Genomic DNA, 19,759 nt, shown 5'->3' on the forward strand with positions numbered 1-19,759 from the left:
ACTGTTAAATGAGAAACTATTTTATTCTGTAAGCCTTCATCTTAAGTGAGAATAACAGCACAATTGGAAGAGCATAGTCAATGTCACTGAACTGTGTATGTAGAAATTTTTGAAACGGTGTACCTTTGGCTATGTGTATTTTCACCAAAAAAAAAGGTTGAGAAGTTAGAGGGTTAATATGTTGTGAAGTTGTTAACCAATGTCATAAAACAACATGTGTATTACTGTTTCATGAGAAACTATTTGTTCTGTAAGCCTCACCTGAAGTACAATAAAATATTAAAAAAAAGAACAACAAAAAAAAGTCAAGAACAGATATACACACAGAAAGCAAAGTTCTTTGATGGTTACCAGGGATGGTAGGGACAAAGGGGAAAATAAGTTTCTAGATAGTAGACACTTGTTACTTTTGGTGATAGGAAAGGCATTCCCCAATATGGGTGAAGTCAGCACAACCTGACCAAGGTGAATAAAGGAACTAAGACATATACGAGAAAAATGGACAATATTAGTAAATGCTATAACATACACAATTTTTACAAAAACAGTAAAAACCACCAAAAAATATGTGTATGGTTACATAGGTAGACATGGATGCACATATGTATACAGGAAGGCACATGTGAGTAAATGTAGGCATATGTATACATACATTTGTGTGTGCTACATATATAACCACATATATAACAAACCACAGACGCAGCAGAGTTATGGAGGCTTCCCAGACATACCAAAACAACTTGCGGGATTGGTTCACTGGGTCAAAAGGCTTGGGACCATAGTCTTGCAGGACAACTTAGTCAAATGGCATAACATAGTGCACAAAGATAATGTTCTACAATTGAATTTGGTGAGCAGCATCTAGGGTCTTAAAAGCTTGTGAGCAGCCATCTAAGATACAACTATTGGTGTCTACTTGTCGGGAGCAAAAGAGAATGAAGGAAATCAAAGGATCAGAGAAGAAACTAATCCTTGGGACCAACAGCCCAAATGAACCACAGCCTCCTCTAAACTGAGGCCAGGGGAACTAGATGGTGTCCAGTTAACCACTACCAACTGTTCTGACCAGGGACACAATAGAAAGTCCAGATAGAATGAGAGAAAATGCAGAACAAAACTCAAATTCCTAAAAGAGGCCAGACCTACTGAACTGATAGAGACTAGAGGAATCCCCAAGACTACTGCCCTAAGATACGCTTTGAACCTGGAATTGAAACTAAAATAATAGATTGGATTATAAAATAAACAATACCACCTGTGAGTAATGTGCTGCCTTTAAAAATTAACTATATGAGATCAAATGGTCAGGAGTTACCCAAAAGCAAAGATGAGACGGCAAGAACGGGAAGGGAAGCTAGATCAATGGAAACAGAACAATCCAGATGACAATAATGAGAATGCCGACACATTGTAAAAACTGTAACCAATGGCACAGAACAATTTGTATAAAAATTATTAAAGAAGAACCTAATTTGCTGTGTAAAGTTTCACCTTAAAAACAATAAAATATTATTTAAAAAAAAAAAGATTAGATGGAATATATCATATCAATGTTAATTACCTAATTTTGATAGTTGTATGGTGGTTCTTGTTTATAGGAAATATATTCTACTTGTTCATAGGAAATATTTTCTACTTTCTAATACAGTAGCCACTAGCCACATATTGAGCACTTAAAATGTGGCTAGCCTCAACTGAGATGTGCTATATGTGTAATATACACACTAGGTTTCAAAGACTCGGAATGAAAAAAGGATGTTGAATACCTTATTAATATTTTTATATTGATTACCTGTTGAAATGACATTTTAGATATATTTGGCTAAATAAAATACATTATTAAAATTAATTACACTGCTTCTTTTTACCTTTCCAATATTTCTACTAGAAAATTTAAAATTACAATGTAGCTTGCATTCCATTTCTATTGGACAGCACTTCTCAAAAGTATTTTAGGGTGACAGGGCATCAGGCTGGCAATTTACTTTCAGATAGATTGAGAAAAAAATTCTTTTCACTGTACTTCCAGCTTTTCTGTTAAGTTTGTGACTGCTTCAAAAAATATATATTGAAAAAAAGTCCCTGCTTTTCAGAAACTAAGACTAGGAGATACAACTGTGTCAACACAAAATGTTAAATTAATACAATAAAGTAAGAGCTAAAGTAGACGTATGTGGAAATGCAGCTGAGAGAGAAAGAAGAACGGCAGCATACAGAAGAAGTGGCTGGCTGCCTAATGATGCAAGTGGTAAACAGGGGAAAGAGCTAGAGTGAAATTTTACAGGGAAAACTGTCTGAATTTATAATTGTTTATTATTAGGTTTGTATTTTTAAGTGCACAGAGTAACCGGAACTGGGGTTCTTTTTTTTTGGGCCATGGTCCTCTTTGAGAGTCTGGTGACGCCTATGAACTCCTTCTCTCAATAACTTTTTTAAATGCATAAAACAAAATAAGATGATTACAAAAAAATCAATTATATTGAAATACAATTATCAAAATATTAAAAAGATATGATACAGCAGTACATGTGATTTCATTAAAATGTATACTTCTTTTAGAACAGTTAAGACTAATGGAGGGTCTAATAGCCATAATTATAAAATACTGACGTGCATAAATGATGTTTCAGGATATTTAAAGCAACCATAATGTGGTATTAAAAGATCTGGATTTTTATTGGTGAAAAAGTCACAGATATTACTAATACTGTGGCTTATTGTCTACATTATAATTCAACTAGAAGTTAGTGAACATAAAGATGTAACTTTTATTCCATTCTAATTCACAGACACTCTGAATCCACGGATCTCTTGAGGGTGAAGGGAAGGTGGTTCAGGGACTAGGCCTAGGTTTAGAATACATGAATTAAAACTTAAAAGGAGTTTCTCAAATACCAGTGAAGCAACTTGTACTCTTTATACTCGTTTCCACTACTGCTTAGCAAGCAGTTTGAAAAGTAGAGAATGCAGGTGATCACTTGTCTACATCATCACATTTATGAAGAATGGAGTCTCCATTAATGTTTTACTGCCCTTAAAACTGCACATCGATATATGTAACAGTGCATGGTAATAAATTAACAAATCTGAAGACAAGTCAGTATCTAACAGCAAAAATCATAAAGGTTCTATAAAATGGGACTACTCTTACCCATACAGGCCAAACTATAAAATGCTAAGCTCTGATATTATGATTAAGAATTATGACACTGAATTATCTCTGAACTTGTAACTGATCAAATTTTATGTACGTTGAACCTTATGAGAAAAAGATTACCTATTTACAAGAACATCTGGCAGATGTAATTAAATGATCAAAGGGATGATAAATTAGCTGTTTCAAACACATGTAACCAGGTTATTGAATAGCCATTTGATGTATCTACACATCAACAAATTTCTTTTGAAATATGAATGCTGACTCTAAACTCTCAATTTAGATGTTATCTGATATAAGTTTTATGTTATTCACACTGGATATTTCTGCGTTGAAAGTCTCACTCACATAGGGTTGCTATGAGTTGGAACTTACTGGACAGCAATGGGTGTTTTCTTTGGCTGGGTTAAAAGCAATAGGAATTAAAATTGCTAAAAGCAGAGCTCAAAATATAAGGATATTTCATTAAAGTCTCATCCAAAAATCAACATTAAAAGAATCAAGAACAGACCAAACCTTCTTACTGCTCTCGGGTAGAAGGGAGGGGAAAAGAGGGAGACGCTGCTTAGGAAGCACTGAGTTTCTGTGAACAGTGGAGGGATCGTCTGTAAAAGGACAGTGGTGGTAATGGTCTCACAACATGCTGAACATAATCAACGTCACTGAACTATACATGTGAAAACTGCTGAACTGGTGAATGTTTTGTTTTATATATATATGTACATATATATACATACACACACCATAATAAAAAAAAAGAATCAAGAATATTATCACAATTTGAAATAAATATTAGATTTGTACACTTAATTGTATCAATTCTAAAAATGCTGTCAGCTGTCAAAATCTCAGTACCTTTCCTCTGCTTAGCTATTTTAATGAAGTCTAATAGTTAACTAAAACTTAATAAAAGAATAAAACAAATTTATCCTACCTAGTTACTTTGCAGTTTGATTCAATCAAGTCATTTTCGAAGTCAAGAAGGCTGGAAGGCAGATTATATTCCAATGGGGATGTCAGTCTTTTCAAACGTAATAAACCAGCACAAAATTTTGCTCCCATCTCTTCCAATTCACGAGTACCAATTTGTAAACCCTAAAATAAAGCAGTATTACACATATAATGAGAAAGTGTGTGGTCCTTTAGCAGCACCACATTTAAATTATAAACTAAAAGGAATTGATAACTGTATTAATAAAATAAAAAGTTTGGTGCTTTGTATGAAACTAGGATTCAACAAGCAAAATTTCTTAAAAATATAAGATTATTCTAGGTCACAAAGGAAACAAACTGTGCTAAAAGACCTTTCCTAAAAAGTCTATTCTCATTCACTGCAATGCAAACTATTTTCACCACATTCTAGAAGGAAAAAAAAAAAACAGATGAAGATTTTGTGATAATGCTGCTCCTGGAGGTCATGTGTGAAACTATATTTTAACAAAATCCTGCAATCTACCACTTTGGATGTTAAAAATAAAGCTCCAATATGTATACTTGCATGTTACCTTATAGATATTTTTACTGTATGATAAAAGAAACTGTAAGTAAAAATAAACAAAAAAGCTATGAATATCATATTTTAAAAAAAGAATCAAACAAATATGTAAATAAGGTAATAGTACAATAAGTAACTATGTTCCATGTCAATTGAGACTATAGCAAAAAGAAAATTTTACCACAATCCCCTTACCCATTTTTCAACCAACAGCTTCTCAGTAAATAGTATGCTGCTGTTGTTGTTAGGTGCCATCAAGCAGATTTTCAACTCGTATCAACCCCAGAATAGAACTGCCTCATAGAGTTTTCTAGGCTGTAATCTTTATGGGAGCAGATTGCCAGGTCTTTTCTCCAGTGGAGTTGCTGGTGGGTTTCGAACCATCAACCTTTTGGTTAGCAGCCGAGAGTTTAACCATTGCACCACCAGGGCTCCTTACAGTATGTTCCAGGTATTCCAGGAGATGCTACCTAACCATGTTTATTACAGCATTCATTTGTCATCTCAATTTAAAAGCTTTAGAAAGTGTATGCCTATTTCTGAATTAGTTTAGAAAATAAAAATAAAGAACATTTATAGCCTAAAATTCGATAACATGAAAATATGAGCGTGAAAAAGAACTGCTTCTTAAAATATTATTAGACTCACACAGCTTATTAGCATTAACTGATTTAAAAAGTATATATTGAGATAAAAGCCTTGAATTTTAGATGTAAAAAACTTGGTTCAATCTAGCTCAATTAGCATAACATAGTTTATAAAGAAAATGTTCTACATTTTACTTTGGTGAGGAGCGTGTGGGGTCTTAGAAGCCTGTCAGCAGCCATCAAGATACTCCACTGGTCTCACCCCTTCAGGAGCAAGAGAGAATGAAGAAAACTAAAGATGCAAAGCAAAGATTAGTCCAAAGGACTAACGGACCACAATTACATGGCCTCCACCAGACTGAGTCCAGTACAGCTAGATGATGCCCGGCTACCACCACTGACTGCTCTGACAGGGATCACAATAAAGGGTCCCAGACAGAGCTGGAGAAAAATGTAGAACAAAATTCTAAATCATGAAAAAAGACCAGACTTACTGGCCTGACAGAGACTGGAGAAATCCCAAGAGTACTGCCCCCGGACACCCTTTTAGCTCAGTTATGAAGTCACTCCTGAGGTTCACCCTCATCCAAAGGTTAGACAAGCCAATAAAACAAAACAAGACTAAAGGGGCATACCAGCCCAGGGGCAGGGACTAGAAGGCAGGAGGGGACAGGAAAGCTGGTAATGGGGAACCCAAGTTCGAGAAGGGAGACTGTTGACGTGTTATGGGGTTGTTAACCAATATTATAAAACAATATGTGTACTGTTTAATGAGAAGCTAGTTTGTTCTGTAAATCTTCATCTAAAGTACAATAAAAAAAATTACATCTTAAATGTAAAAAAAAAAAATTGGTTCAGTAAGACACACTTTTCTTCATAAGAGTTTTAAATCAATGTATATTCAACTAAATCATATAAAAGAAATGAGTATCAGGTATCCAGCTCGTTTTTAAAAGTTTAAAGATTAAAAGGGGCCCTAGTGGCACAGTGGTTAAGAGCTCGGGCTGCTAACCAAAAGGTGGGCAGTTCAAATCCACCAATTGCTCCTTAGAAACCCTATGGGGTAGTCCTACTCTGTCCTATAAGGTCGCTATGAGTCCGAATCAACTTGATGGCAACGAGTGAAAGATTAAAAATAAAAGTAGCATTTTAGAAAACTGGTCAAACATTTTATGTTTCAAAATACATTTTACCTATTTTTAAAAATTTGGTCTCTTCCATGACAAGCAAATTTATCAAAACACAAATAGAATATTTTTTAAAATCCAATGGAAGTCTATCAGTGGAATCTACACACAATAACGAAGCATATTTTATATGCTACAGATGATTTGAAGGGGCATTCAAGTCCCAACCTCCCTGACTACCGTATTTTTAGGCAAACATCACTGGCATTCTACATTTTTACGGTCAACAGCACCCTCCCCCCACCCACCCACAAGGTATTTTCATAAGTACGCTATGCTAATTTTTTTACATGTTGCTGTACAAAAATTAGCATAGGGTGCTTACAAAAATACGGGGGGGGGGTGGTTGGCAAAAAAAACGTAGAACGAACATGTTATTTGTGTAAAAGTACAGTACTTCTTTTCCCACTGCCCACAGGCTAGTTTCACAGACACTGATACTTTAAGTCATCTTCTCCTAACTGCATAAACGGCCTCTTTAAGAAGTAATTTACAGTTTGTTTCCAAAAATCATATAGCTCCATGTTTTTTTTTTTGTAGGAGTCACCTATGTTCTTACACAAAAGTGATTCTCAAGTTTTTTTCCCATCCCACACACTTGTGGGATATGAGACCCTTGGTAAAAGTTGTCCACTAGAGCAATGATTAGGGGTACAGGGTGGGAAGTTGGGGTGGAGCTCAGGCTGTATCTTATCTCTCACCACCATCCTGCCCTTGGTAAACTGGAAGTCACTGTTGTACAATATTTGGAGAGAGCTCTAAAGATACCACACTTCAGGAGAATACTATAATGTGGTCAATTTAAAATTTTGGGAAGAGTCACTAAAACAACATATTGGAATTTCATAAAGTTCTACTCAAACAGGTCCCAAAAGTTTGAATGCCAATTGCAAAATCTGTACGATTTTCTTCTAGCTTATAAGACTGAAAAAGTCATTATTTAGACTCTTCACTTAAAATTTTAGACATCGACTATAATGTTTACATTTTTCATGCTAACCAATTAGAAGATTTTTAACTCTTTCCAAATACAAAGTTATAACTATTGTTTTAGTTATAACTATTTTTATGTGAGGTACATAAAAATCAATATTAGATTCAGTATCCTTTTTCCCCATGCCAAACAAGCAAACAAAACAAAAGAAGTAGAATAATTAGTATGACACCTGAAAATCTCTGTATGGCAAGGCAAGAAAAATACATATTCAGGTGTACTCAATGCTTATCAAAGGTCCAATTCATTGCCCACAAAGTCTTCAATCTTTAAAAAACTCAATATCAGTTAACATTTTATTAGTCTTTAAGTTCAGAAGTAAAGTTTAAACTCTGGTTGTTCCCAATAAACGCGTACGGCACCAAGGAGAGCAGTTTTAGTAAAAAAAAAAAAACAACTTTAGCAAAGGGATACGCATTTAAAAGTCATACACACAAAAATCTAAATGTAACAAACCAGCACTTTATAAATAAATGTGTTTATTTGTTAAATGCATAAATACTTCTATCCAATATATATATTTTTTAATTTTATTAATAATGAACTACTTGCACAGTTCATTATATATTAATCAGTATTTAGATGTGTACAGTAACATGCTTTCTAAAAAGTTATGAATGTAAATAGGTTCGAATAACCAAGAATTCCACAAGGACCTTAAGCAAGCTATTTAGTGAAGAAAACAGCTTGTTCTTAAGACTGCATATGAGTCTATTATTGCAAATTATATATAACTCAGGATAACAACATTATCATTTAGTATACACTTGAAAACTGCTATAGAAAATATGGAAGTCTTGAGATGCTTTACCTTATATCTTCCCTGATCACAGCCACACAAAGTACTTTCCATGGTATAGCTTCTTTGTACTCCTATTTCCCTCCAGACTACAACTCGTGCTGTTGATTCTTTAGATTTTTCAACTACGAAGCTACAGCTGCTCATGCAAAATGCTGGGGCAATATGGCTCAGTATCTTAGGCAAAGTCTGTAAAAATAAGAATAAATCGAGGTTTTTTTGTTTTTCCGTTTTGAAAAATAACGTGATTAGAGCAGGGCCATGTGGATCTTCCTTCTACATCCTCTGCTACTCAAAACACTAAACCATTGTCTTGCTAATTTAGAATTTTCTGCTGGAAATAGCTGGAACTCTCCCAAATCATAGTTTGAAAATCAAACTGTAGCTTTAATTTCAAGAAAAGCACCGCAGAAATGTGAGCAAACAGACTTGTTAGCTATGTGGAGCTTATTATCTGGTATAAAGAAAAACATTATTAATCAAATAACACAAAAAACTAAAATTATAACTATTAAGTGATATAAAGGAGAGAAAATCTTGCAAAAGTGTAATCTGATTTCATTTCAGGAGGTTATATAAGTATTCCCGGAGGAGTAGTGACTGAACTATGACAAATAAGCAGAAATGGAATGGTGATGGTGGTGGTGGTGGTGGCGGTCCAGACAGAGAACAACACGCATAAATGTTCTTGGTGTCTGCTCTTTTGTCTAGCTTTCTCCTATTCTCTGGGACTCTCCCTTTCTTACACTGTTTGAGTCTAAACTAAATAGTCTCCATTTCTTTTCTGTATTGCTGAGCTCTGCTAATTTACTCTGTTTGCTTCATTTAATGTGGACTAACCTAGTAAGACTCAACTCCTGGAGATCATGAGGCAGTAACATGCTCAAATGTTGACACATTGGGCACTTCACACACATTGTTGGGCTCTGCCTTCACTTTTATTCTGGGCTTTGTCTCTCTCTTAAGTTTACTTTGCAAATGCCTTTCCCTTTTTTCACAGTACTCCTTTGTTTTGGTGAAGCATATCTTCCAGTAGCTCCCAGAGAAAGGCTATACGGAAGGTAAATTTCTTGAGACTTTCGAAGTCTGAAAACATCCTTTACTTTTCTTTAACCTTTTATTGTGCTTTGGGTGAAAGTTTACACAGTAGTTTTCCATTCGACAATTCATATACAAATTGTTCCATGACATTGGCTGCTGTCCCCACAATGTGTCAGCACTCTCCCCATTTCCACCCTGGCTTCCTTGTTTCCATCCCTCTAGTTTCCCTGCCCCTTTGCCTTCTCATCTTTGCTTTTGGGCAAACGTTGCCTGTTTGGTCTCGTATAGTTGATTGTTCTAAGGAGCACATTCCTCTCGGGTATTATTGTTTATTTTATAGGCCCAATCTTTTATTTGGCTGAAAAGTGACCTCCAGGAGTGGCTTCAGTTCCAGGTTAAAAGAGTGTCTTAGGCCAATAGTCTCAGGGGTTCCTCCCATCTCTATCATTCCAATAAATCTTGTCTTTTTTACAAATTAGAGTTTTGCTCTACATTTTTCTCCCATTCTAACCAGGACCTTCTATTATGTTCCTGGTCAGGGTGGTCAGTTGTGGTAGCTGGGCACCATCTAAATCTTCTGGTCTCAGGCCAGAGGAGGCTGTGGTTCATGCGAGCCATTAATCTTTTGGACTAATTGGTTCCTGGAGTCAGATTTCTTTCACTCTCCTTTGCTCCAGATGGGAAAAGATCAATAGTCATACCTTAGATGGCCACTCGCAAGCTTTTAAGACCCCAGATGCTACTCACCACATGAGGATGTAGAACATTATCTTTATGAATTATGTCATGCCAACTGACCTAGATGTCCCCCAAGACTATGGTCCTTAACCTTCAAGTCCAGGAACTCAGCCCCACGAGGTGTCTGGATATATCTAAGAAGTTCCCATAGCTGTGCCCCCATATGCTCTACTATATATACAAATATATACGCAGCACATACAAATATGTATATACAAATACCCATAACTATAGCCATATATGGGACCCTGGTGGTGCAATGGTTAAGAGCTTGGCTGCTAACCAAAAGGTCAGCAGTTTGCATCCACTAGCTGCTCCATGCAAAACCCTACGGGGCAGCTGTACTCTGTTCTATATGATTGCTATCAGCTGGAATAGACTCCACAGCAATGGGGTTTCAGGTGGCACAGTGGTTAAGTGTTTGGCTGCAAACCAAAAGGTCAGCAGTTCGAACCTACCAGCTGCTCCTGAAACCCTATGGGGGCAGTTCTATTCTGTCCTATAGGGTCATGAGTCGTGATCGACTCAACGGCAAGGGGGTTCATACCCATATATGCACTCAAATGCCCTCCCATATGCCCTCTGCCATCTATTTAGCATACATAGCTACCTATGTAATCATTCACAAATTTTTGGCTATTACTTTTGTTGCAGAATTGTATATGATACAGTTGTCCTTTAGTCTTGTGTACCTCTCAGTGTCTTCATTTGCCTTGGTCACATTGTGCTGACTTCCCCCATATTGCATATTGCCTTTCCCTTCACCAGAATTAACACGTCTACTATCTACTAAGAGATTCTCCTTCCCTCCCCCTCTCTTCCCAGGTAACCATCAAAGAATGTTCCTTTCTGTGTGTAAGGCTATTCTTAACTTTTTATAAAAGTGGTATCATACAGTATTTGTCCTTTCGTGATTGACTTATTGCACTCAACATAATGTCCTCTAGATTCATTCATGTTGTAAGATGTTTCATGGACTCATCATTACTCGTAATCATTGCATACTATTCCATTATATGTATGTACCACAATTTATTTATCCATTCATCTGATGTTGGGACACTCAGGTTGTTTCCATCTTTTTGTTATTGTGAATAATGCTGCAATGAAGATGGGTGTGCATATGCCTATTTGTGTTACTGCTCTTATTTCTCTAGGATAGGTACCTAATAGTGGGACTGTTGGATCATACGTTATTTCTATTTCTAGGTCTCTGAGGAAGTGCCATACCATTTTCCATAGTGGTTGTACCATTTTACAATCCCACCAGTAGCGTATAAGTGTTCCAATCTCTGCACAACCTCGCCAGCATTTTCGTTTTCTGTTTTTCTGATCAGTGTCATTTTTGCAGAGGTGAGATGATATCTCATTGCAGTTTTGATTTGCATCTCTCTAATGGCCAATGAGGAGCACTGGTTAAACAGCTCGGCTGTTAACCGAAAGGTCAGGAGTTTGAACCCACTAGCCACTCTATGGGAGAAAGATGTGGCAGTCTGCTTCCGTAAAGATTTACAGCCTTGGAAACATATGGGCAGTTTTACTTGTCCTATAGGGTTGCTATGAGTCTGAATTGACGCGACGGCACTGGGTCTGGTTTGGTTTTGATTTAATGGCTAATGATCACAAACATCTCTTAATGTGTTTGTTAGTTGCCTGAACGTCCCCTTTGATGAAGTGTCTGTTCATGTCTTTTGCCCTTTTGACTGTATTGTTTGTTTTTCTGTTGCTGAAGTGCTGAAGCTTTCTATAGCTTAGAGATTAGACCCTTGTCAGATATGTCATTGCCAAATTATTTTCCCCAGTCTATAGGCTCTCTTTTTACTCTTTTGGTGAAGTCTTTTGATGAGCATATGTATTTCATTTTTAGGAGGTCCCAGTTATCTAGCTTATCTTCTGTTGTTTGGGCATTTTAGTTATGTTTGTCTACTTATGCTATAAATTAGGACCCTTAGCTTTGTTCCTACCAGGTATTTTATAGTTTTAGGTTCATCACTTAGGTCTTTGATCCATTTTTAGTTAGTTTTTGTGCATGGTGTGAGGTATGGATCCTGTTTCATTTTTTCTGCAAATGGATGTCCAATTTTGCCAGCACCATTTGTTAAAGACTATTTTTCCTCATTGAATGGACTTCAATCCTTTGTTGAAGATCATCTGTCCACAGGTGGATGGATTTACTTCTGGGTTCTCAATTCTGTTTCATTGGTCTATGTGACTGTTGTTGAACCAGCACCAGGGTTGTTTTGACCACCATGGGTGTATGTATAGTAAGTTCTGAGATCGAGAAATGTGAGGTCTCCTACTTTGTTCTTCAGTAATGCTTTAGCTATTTGGGGCCTCTATCCTTTTCATATACAGTTGGAGATTAGTTTTTCCATTTCGTTAAAGAATGTTGTTGGGATTTGGATCAGGATTGCACCACATTTATAGATCGCTTTGGGTAGTATTGACATTTTCACAATGTTAACTCTTCCAATCTGTGAGTATAGGATGTTTTTCCATTTAAGTAGGTCTCTTTAGGATTCTTGCAGTAGTGTTTTCTAGTTTTCTTTGTATAAGTCTTTTATGTACCTAGTTAGATTTATTCCTAGGTATTTTATCCTTTTGAGGGCTATCGTAAATGGTATTGTCTTCTTTCCTTTTCAGAGTTCTCCCTGTTAGTGTAAAGGAATCCAACTGATTTTTGCATGCTGATCTTATACCCTGCCACTTTGCTATTACTTCCAGTAACTTTCTTGTGGTGTCTCTGGGATTTTCTATGCATAGGATCATGTTGTCTATGAATAAGGATAGTTTGAATTCTTCCTTACCAATTTGGGTGCCCTTTATTTCCCTTTCTTACCTTATTGCTGTGGCTAGGGCTTCCAGTACAATATTGAATAGGAGTGGTGTCATGGTTTGCATTATGTCCCCCAAAAAACGTGTGTATCAATTTGGCTAGGCCATGATTCCTGGTACTATGCAATTTTCCTGTATGTTGTAAACCTGCCTCTATGATGTTAATGAGGGAGAATGGGTGGCAGTTGTGTTAGTAAGGCAGGACCTGATCTACAAGACTGGATTGTGTCCTGAGGCAATCTCTTGAGATATAAAAGACAGAAGTGAACAGTGAGACAGGGGGGACCTCACACCATCAAGAAAGCAGTTCCAGGGGCAGAGCACGTCCTTTGAACTGGGGTCCCTGCACAAAGTAGCTCCTAGTCCGGAGGAACATTGATGAGAAGGCCAACAGAGAAAGACTTCCCCCTGGAGCTGACAGCCTGAGTTTGGACTTTTAGCCTACTTTGACTATGAGGAAATAAACTTCTCTTCATTAAAACCATCCACTTGTGGTATTTCTGTTGTAGCAGCACTAGATAACTAAGACAAGTGTTGATAATAGTCATCCTTGTCTAGCTCCTGTTCTCAAGAGGAATGCTTACAATCTCCGTCCACTGAGAGTAACGCTGGCTATTCGTTTTGTATATATACCCTTAATTATATTGAGGAGTTTCCCTTTTATTCCTATTTTGCTGAGAGTTTTTATCAGGAAAGGGTGTTGGATTTTATTAAATGCCTTTTCTGTATCAATTGAGATGATCATGTGGTTCTTTTCCTTTGCTTTATTTATGTGGTGAATTATGCTGATTGATTTTCTAATGTTAAACCACCCTTGTATCCCTGGTATAAATCCCACTTGATCATGATGTATTATTTTTTCAATATGCTGCCAGAATGTGTTGACACTTTTTGCATCTATATGTACGAGGGATATCAATCTGTAATTTTGTGTGTGTGTGGTATCTTTGCCTGGCTTTCGTATCAGGGTTATGTCGGCTTCATAGAATGAATCAGGGAGTATTCCTTCCTTTTCTACATTCTGGAATAGTCTGAGTAGAAATGGCGTCAGTTCTTCTCTGAATGTTTGGTAGAACTCTCCAGTGAAGCTATCTGGGCCAGGGCTTATTTTTGTTGGGAGTTTTTTTCTTTTTTCTTTTTTTTTTGGTAATGACATCTTCAATTTCTTCTTTTCTTAGGGATCTATTTAGGTTTTCTAACTCTGCTTGTGTTAGTTTAGGTAGATAATGTTTCTAAAAATTTGTCCATTTCTTCTAGGTTTTCAAATTTGTTAGAGTACAATTTTTCATAATATTCTGTAATAATCCTCTTTATCTAGGTTGGTTCTGTTGTAATGTCGTCTATTTCATTTCTTATTTTATTTGCCTCTTCTCATTTTTTTCCTTTGTCAATTTGGTGAGTGGTTTGTCAATTTTATTGATCCTTTCAAAGAACCAGCTTCTAGTTTTGTTGACTCTATTGTTTTTCTGTTTTCTATTTCATTTATTTCTGCTATGATCTTTATTATTTTCTTTCTTCTGGTAACTTCTTCTGCTGTTCATTTTCTATTTGATCAAGCTGTTGGGTTAAGTTGTAGACTGTGGATCTTTCTTCATTTTTGATGTGCATGTTTATTGTTAGAAATTTTCCTCTGAGCACTGCTTTTCTGTGTCCCACAGGTTTTGGCATGTTATGTCTTCATTTTCATTTGAGTCTAAGAATTTTTAAATTTCATTTTGAATTTCTTCTATGACTCAGTAGTTTTTAAGTAAGGTATAATTCAGTTTCCATGTATTTAATTTTTTTCCTTGCTGTTTCTTCTTGTTATTGTTTTCTAGTTTTATACCATTATGTTCTGAAAAGATGCTTTGTATTATGTCAGTGTTTTTGTATTTATTGAGGCTTGCTTTGTGGTTTAGAATATAGTCTATTCTGGAGAATGATCTGTGTGCGTTGGAGAAGAATGTGTACTGCACTGCTGTTGGTTGGTGTGTTCTGTACATGTCTATATGGTCACGTTGGTTGACTGTTACTTTAGATCTTCTATGTCTTTACTGAGTTTCTTTCTAGTTGTTCTGTCCATCGTTGAAAGTGGTGGTGTTGTAGAAATGTTTCTTTTTTCAATTCTGTTTATGTATTTTGGAGCTCTGTCATTGGGTGCATTGATATTATTTTATGTGTTCTTGGTAGATTAACCCTTTAATCATTATATAACGCCCTTGTCTCTTAAAATGGATTTTGACTTAAAGTCTATTTTATCCAACATTAATATAGTCATGCATCACTTAACATCCATGATACATTCTGTGAAATAAGATGTTATATGATTCGGATGTTGTGTGAACACCTGGATCTGTGGGGCCTGGGGGCTACTATGTGGCACGCAGCCCAGGCAGCTCCCGCTGCAGACACCTCAGGTGAGCGTCTGGCCGAGTCCCACCCTACAGCCCTGTGAAGGTCACAGCAGGGAGGCTCCAGGCACGGGCCACAACAGTGGTCTAGGCGATCCAGCAACCCCTCCCTGGCTAGGCCCTGTGATGCCTCCTGACCTTGGGCGCTTGGGAGCAGGACTGGGCGCCTACTTCTCCCAGCAGCAAGGGTGCCTGTTCCCGTGGGTGGGGGGCAGTGGAATGGGCTTGCTGCCAAGTCAGGTTGGGGGCATCTCCCGGAGGGCATACACCAGACCACAGATGTGTATGCAGTCAGACATTGTCCAAACAGACGTTATGCAGCATAACTGTACTGCTACTCCTGCTCTCTTTTGGATACTGTTCGCTTGATAGGTTTTTTTCTATCCTTTGACTTTTAAGTTGTTTACATCTTTGTGTCTAAGGTGTGTCTCCTGTAGGCAACATATTAATGGGTCATGTTTTTATATCCATTCTGCTATCCTCTATCTCTTTACAGGTGCATTTAATCCATTTATATTGTGTTATTATCGATAGGTATCGATTCACTGTTGTCATTTGTTATACTTTTGTGGTGTTAATGGTTTCTTTGTTCCTCTTAATTTTCTGTGCTGAGTTCTCTTTGTATATGGATTTTCTTTTCCTATCAATCACAGTTGTTTTTGTGTTTACTGAGTCTTTTTGGATTTCTTCTTTATTTTGGTGAGTAGATCTATTACTTTTCTTTGTGGTTACCCTGAAGTTTACACTCATCCTCTTAAAATTAAAACAGTCTATTATGTCTGGAAATCACCTTGACTTCCTCCTCATATGGAAGTTCTATGACTACATCTTTTATTTCCCCTTTCTGGTTTGAAGTTGTTGTCATTTACAGCTTAATTCCTCTGATTCCCTGTAGTCAATTTTTTAGCTTTATTTTGCTTTTGTGAAGTCTTTTACTGGGTTGGTATCTGGGTGATGCTGTCATGTCTTTATCTCAGATTGTTGTCTGATGTCGTTGGTTCTCTTATCCAAAGGACTTCCTTTAATATTTCTTGTAAGGCTGGTCTTGTTTTTACAAATTCTCTTAGTTTCTGCTTACCTGGGGAAGTCTTAGTTTTGCCATCATTTCTGAAAGACAATTTTGCTGGATATGTGATTCTTGGTTCGCAATTCTTTTCCTTCAGGATTTTATATGTCATCCCATTGCCTTCCTGCCTGTATGGTTTTTGATGAGAAATCAGCCCTTAGTGTTATTTGAGCCCCTTTGTAAGTGGTATTTCATTCTTCATGAGCTGCTATCAGAATTTTTTGTCTTTGGTTTTGGTAAGTTTGATTATGATACGTCTTGGTGATTTTTTTGGAGGGTCTATCCTGTATGGGGTTCGTTGGGCTTCTTGAAGTTTCTCATCTTTCATGATACTTGAAAAGTTTTCAGCCAATAAATCTTCAAAAATTCTTTCTGTACTTTTCTTCCTCCTTTTGTGGAGTTCCTATTAAACCTGTTGCCACTGAGTTGATACCAACTCATAGCGACCCTATAGGACAGAGTAGAACTGTCCCATAGGGTTTCCAAGGAGCAGCTGGTGGATTCAAACTGCCAACCTTTTAGTTAGCAGCCTGGGCTCTTATTACAGATAAATTATTTCTCTTGATTGTGTCACACATAACTCCTAGGGTTTCATTTTTATTCTTTTTTCTGATTGTTCCTCAAACAAGTTAGTATCAAGGGATTTGTCCTCTATTTCGCCAGTTCTTTCTTTCATTGATTCAATTCTACTTCTGTGTCTTTCCATTGAGTTATCTATTTCTGATATTTTATAGTTAATCTTCTGGATTTCTCGTTGTTTTTGTATGGTTTCTAATTATCTGTCATTTTGTTCTTGTATTGTTTTCCTGAATTATTCTAGGGTTTTGTCTGTGTTTTCCTTGATCTCTTTGAGGATCCTGTATATAAGTCTTTTGAATTCCTTATCAGGTAGTTCTATTACCATTTCTTCCTCAGGAAGACTTTCTGCCCCTTTATTTTGGTCATTTATTTGAACTATCTTATCCTGTTTCTTCTAGATTTGTTATTGTCTGTTGTCCCTGAGGCATTAAGGTGTTATTTTATTTAGTGAATTTACCGTATGTTTGTTTGCTTCACTCTGATTTTTTGTCCTGTTTTGTTCTGATATGTCAGGGTGGGTGGGTTGGGTGTACTTCGCTGATCACTTGTCTAGTGGCAGAGGTGCTCACCACCTGTCTCTGGGTGAGCAGGGCAGCAGCAGGTAGGGAAAGCCCACATTGTTGTTCGCTGGGTGTGCAAAATGGCTGAGGGTAGACTGAGAGGGCGCTGGCTCACAGTCGCTCACTGGGTGGGTGGGGTGGCAGACAGGGTGTGGCAGGTAGCTGGGAGCGCTCTCTGTGGTTCACAAGGTGGGTGGGTAGAGGGTGGGGTGGGCGGCTGGGAGCACTCTTGCACTGCTTGGCTGGTTGGCAGGCAAGGGGCAGAGACAGCAGCCAGGACAGCGGGAGTGCTCACGCATCACTAGGCAAGTGTGGGGCAGGGGGGGCAGGGTAGGTAATCGGTAGCGCAGGTGCACTCTCCACTGCTCGTCAGGTGGGCAGTGTGGTGGTGGACAGGGCTGGGTGGGGGAGAAAGGGAGGGCTTGTACTGTGGTACCTGGTGGTCGGGATGGGGGGGTTCCTGCTGCTAATCACCAGGAGGGTGGGGGCAGGGGGTGTATGCTACTCTGGCACTGGGCGAGGATGCCTGAGCACATCCCATTGGCTGCTACCAGCAACTGGGTCTTGGCCCCAACCAAGTGCAAGGAGGGGGCTGTCCGTAATCCAGTTGTGTGGGGGACTTCCTGCTGATACTCTACAGATCTATTTCTCCGTGTGTGCCTCCCACCCCAATGGTCAGGGGACCACCACTGGTGAGTAGCCTTGTCTCTGGGTACTGTCTCCCTCTCTGCTCTGCGGATGTCGAGATCCCTGGAGCTCTTGCCCTCCTTCCTATACTTTCCCTCCTTAGAGCTGGTTCATGTCCTGCTCACCTTGCTTCACTTCAGGTATGGCTACACAGTTTCCTGTCTCCTCTTGGGAATTCCGTGAAACTGCCTTCCTGTGCTCCTCACCTGAGACTGATACTGGCTTTGTCTCAAGATAGCCATGCTGCGCCAGGCCAGCTGGCAGTACACCTCTGCTCTGTATCTCTCCTCATTTGCTGCTTCTAGTTTCTTATTTTAATCAGTGTTCGATTTAATTCTTTATCCTTTCATTTGATGCTCAGGGTTCCAGGACTGTCATCTGTTATCTGTTTTACTTGGTTTCTCGAGTATTTGCTGTAAAGGGAAGGCATGGGGTATCTGACTAAGCCGCTATCTCGGCTCCTCCTCTCAGAACATCCTTTTTCTACCTTACCACTTAATTAATAGCTAGGATGGGTACAGAATTATAATTGGGAAATCGAGCTGAGAATTGTGAAGAACATTTGTTCATTAAGTTTTTGCTTTCAGTGTTGCTGCTGAGAAATCTGATGCCATTTTCATATGTAATCTTTTGCAAAAGAATCTGAAAAATTAGAGAAACTTCTTCTGAACAAAGTTAATAGATTTCCTATGTACCATCAACAATCAATTTGGGGAGGGGGAGGCAGACATGTGGGGAAAAATTCCCACTCCCAACTGTAACAAATTTCAAAGTATTTAGGAATAAATGTAGCAAAAATGTAAGACCTATGTAGAGAAATTTTTGAACTTTACTAAGAATATAAAAGACCAAAAATGAAGAGTGATAAGCATTGGTCACAGATAGCAATGCTGTACCATAATAATAATAATACTCTCCAATTTAATTAAGTTTCACTACAACTCTGGTCCAAATCTCAACAAAGTTTATCCACAAACTGATCCTAAAATTCACAAGGAATAATAATAAACAAAAAACAACCAAGGTAATTTTTTAAAGGAAGAAAAATTTGCCCTAACAGATATCATTACTTATTATAAACCTACAATAATTAAAATAATGTGGTATGCAGAGAGAAAGACAAAATGATGACTATAATAATAACAGACAGCCCCAAAACAGACAAATACATACAGGAACATGATATATAATAGCAACAGCTTTATACAACTGTCAGAGGAATGATGTACTATTTAATAAATGGTGCTGAGATAACTGGTTATCCATAGAGAAAACAGAATTAGAAGCTCACATCTCATACAAAAATAAATTCCAAACAGATTAAAAATCTAAATACAAAGACAAAAACTTTTAGAAGAAACTTTTAAAACAAAGAATCTGAAGCAAAAATGGCAAAATGTCAACATTTATTGAATTTGGGTAGTTTGTATATACTAAATTATTTTTTCTGTAGTTTTGTGCATGTTCGAAATGTAAAAACTCATGAATAATCTGTAATAATTACCCTGTATCCCATATCTTCGACTATATCACATGAAGTTGCATTATCACTGGTATGCCACACTGTCTCTTTGATGCTGCAGCCATACATAAATACATTTTTCTTTCGGGAGTGGCCATGGTAATCACAAAAAACCTTAAAAA

General features: G+C 37.5%; 1 protein-coding gene across 5 annotated transcripts in view; it reads right to left on the reverse strand.

The window, feature by feature from the left end:
- AGTPBP1 (ATP/GTP binding carboxypeptidase 1) overlaps positions 1-19,759 on the reverse strand; it is a 201,717-nt gene that overhangs the window by 39,515 nt on the left and 142,443 nt on the right. For 4 of the 5 annotated variants that reach the window (XM_023735793.1, XM_012556959.2, XM_023735796.1 and 1 more), the window contains 3 exons: positions 19,620-19,751; positions 8,232-8,408; positions 4,092-4,252 (listed from right to left, as the gene is read on the reverse strand). In XM_023735793.1, coding sequence (XP_023591561.1) covers positions 4,092-4,252; positions 8,232-8,408; positions 19,620-19,751 — 470 coding nt within the window. Of the gene's footprint in view, positions 1-1,856; positions 3,763-4,091; positions 4,253-8,231; positions 8,409-19,619; positions 19,752-19,759 lie in introns of those variants that run through there. The other variant, XM_023735794.1, reaches the window with a different exon arrangement.

Source organism: Trichechus manatus, unplaced genomic scaffold (genome assembly GCF_000243295.1).
Source record: "Trichechus manatus latirostris isolate Lorelei unplaced genomic scaffold, TriManLat1.0 scaffold00082, whole genome shotgun sequence".
Lineage (NCBI taxonomy): Eukaryota > Metazoa > Chordata > Mammalia > Sirenia > Trichechidae > Trichechus > Trichechus manatus.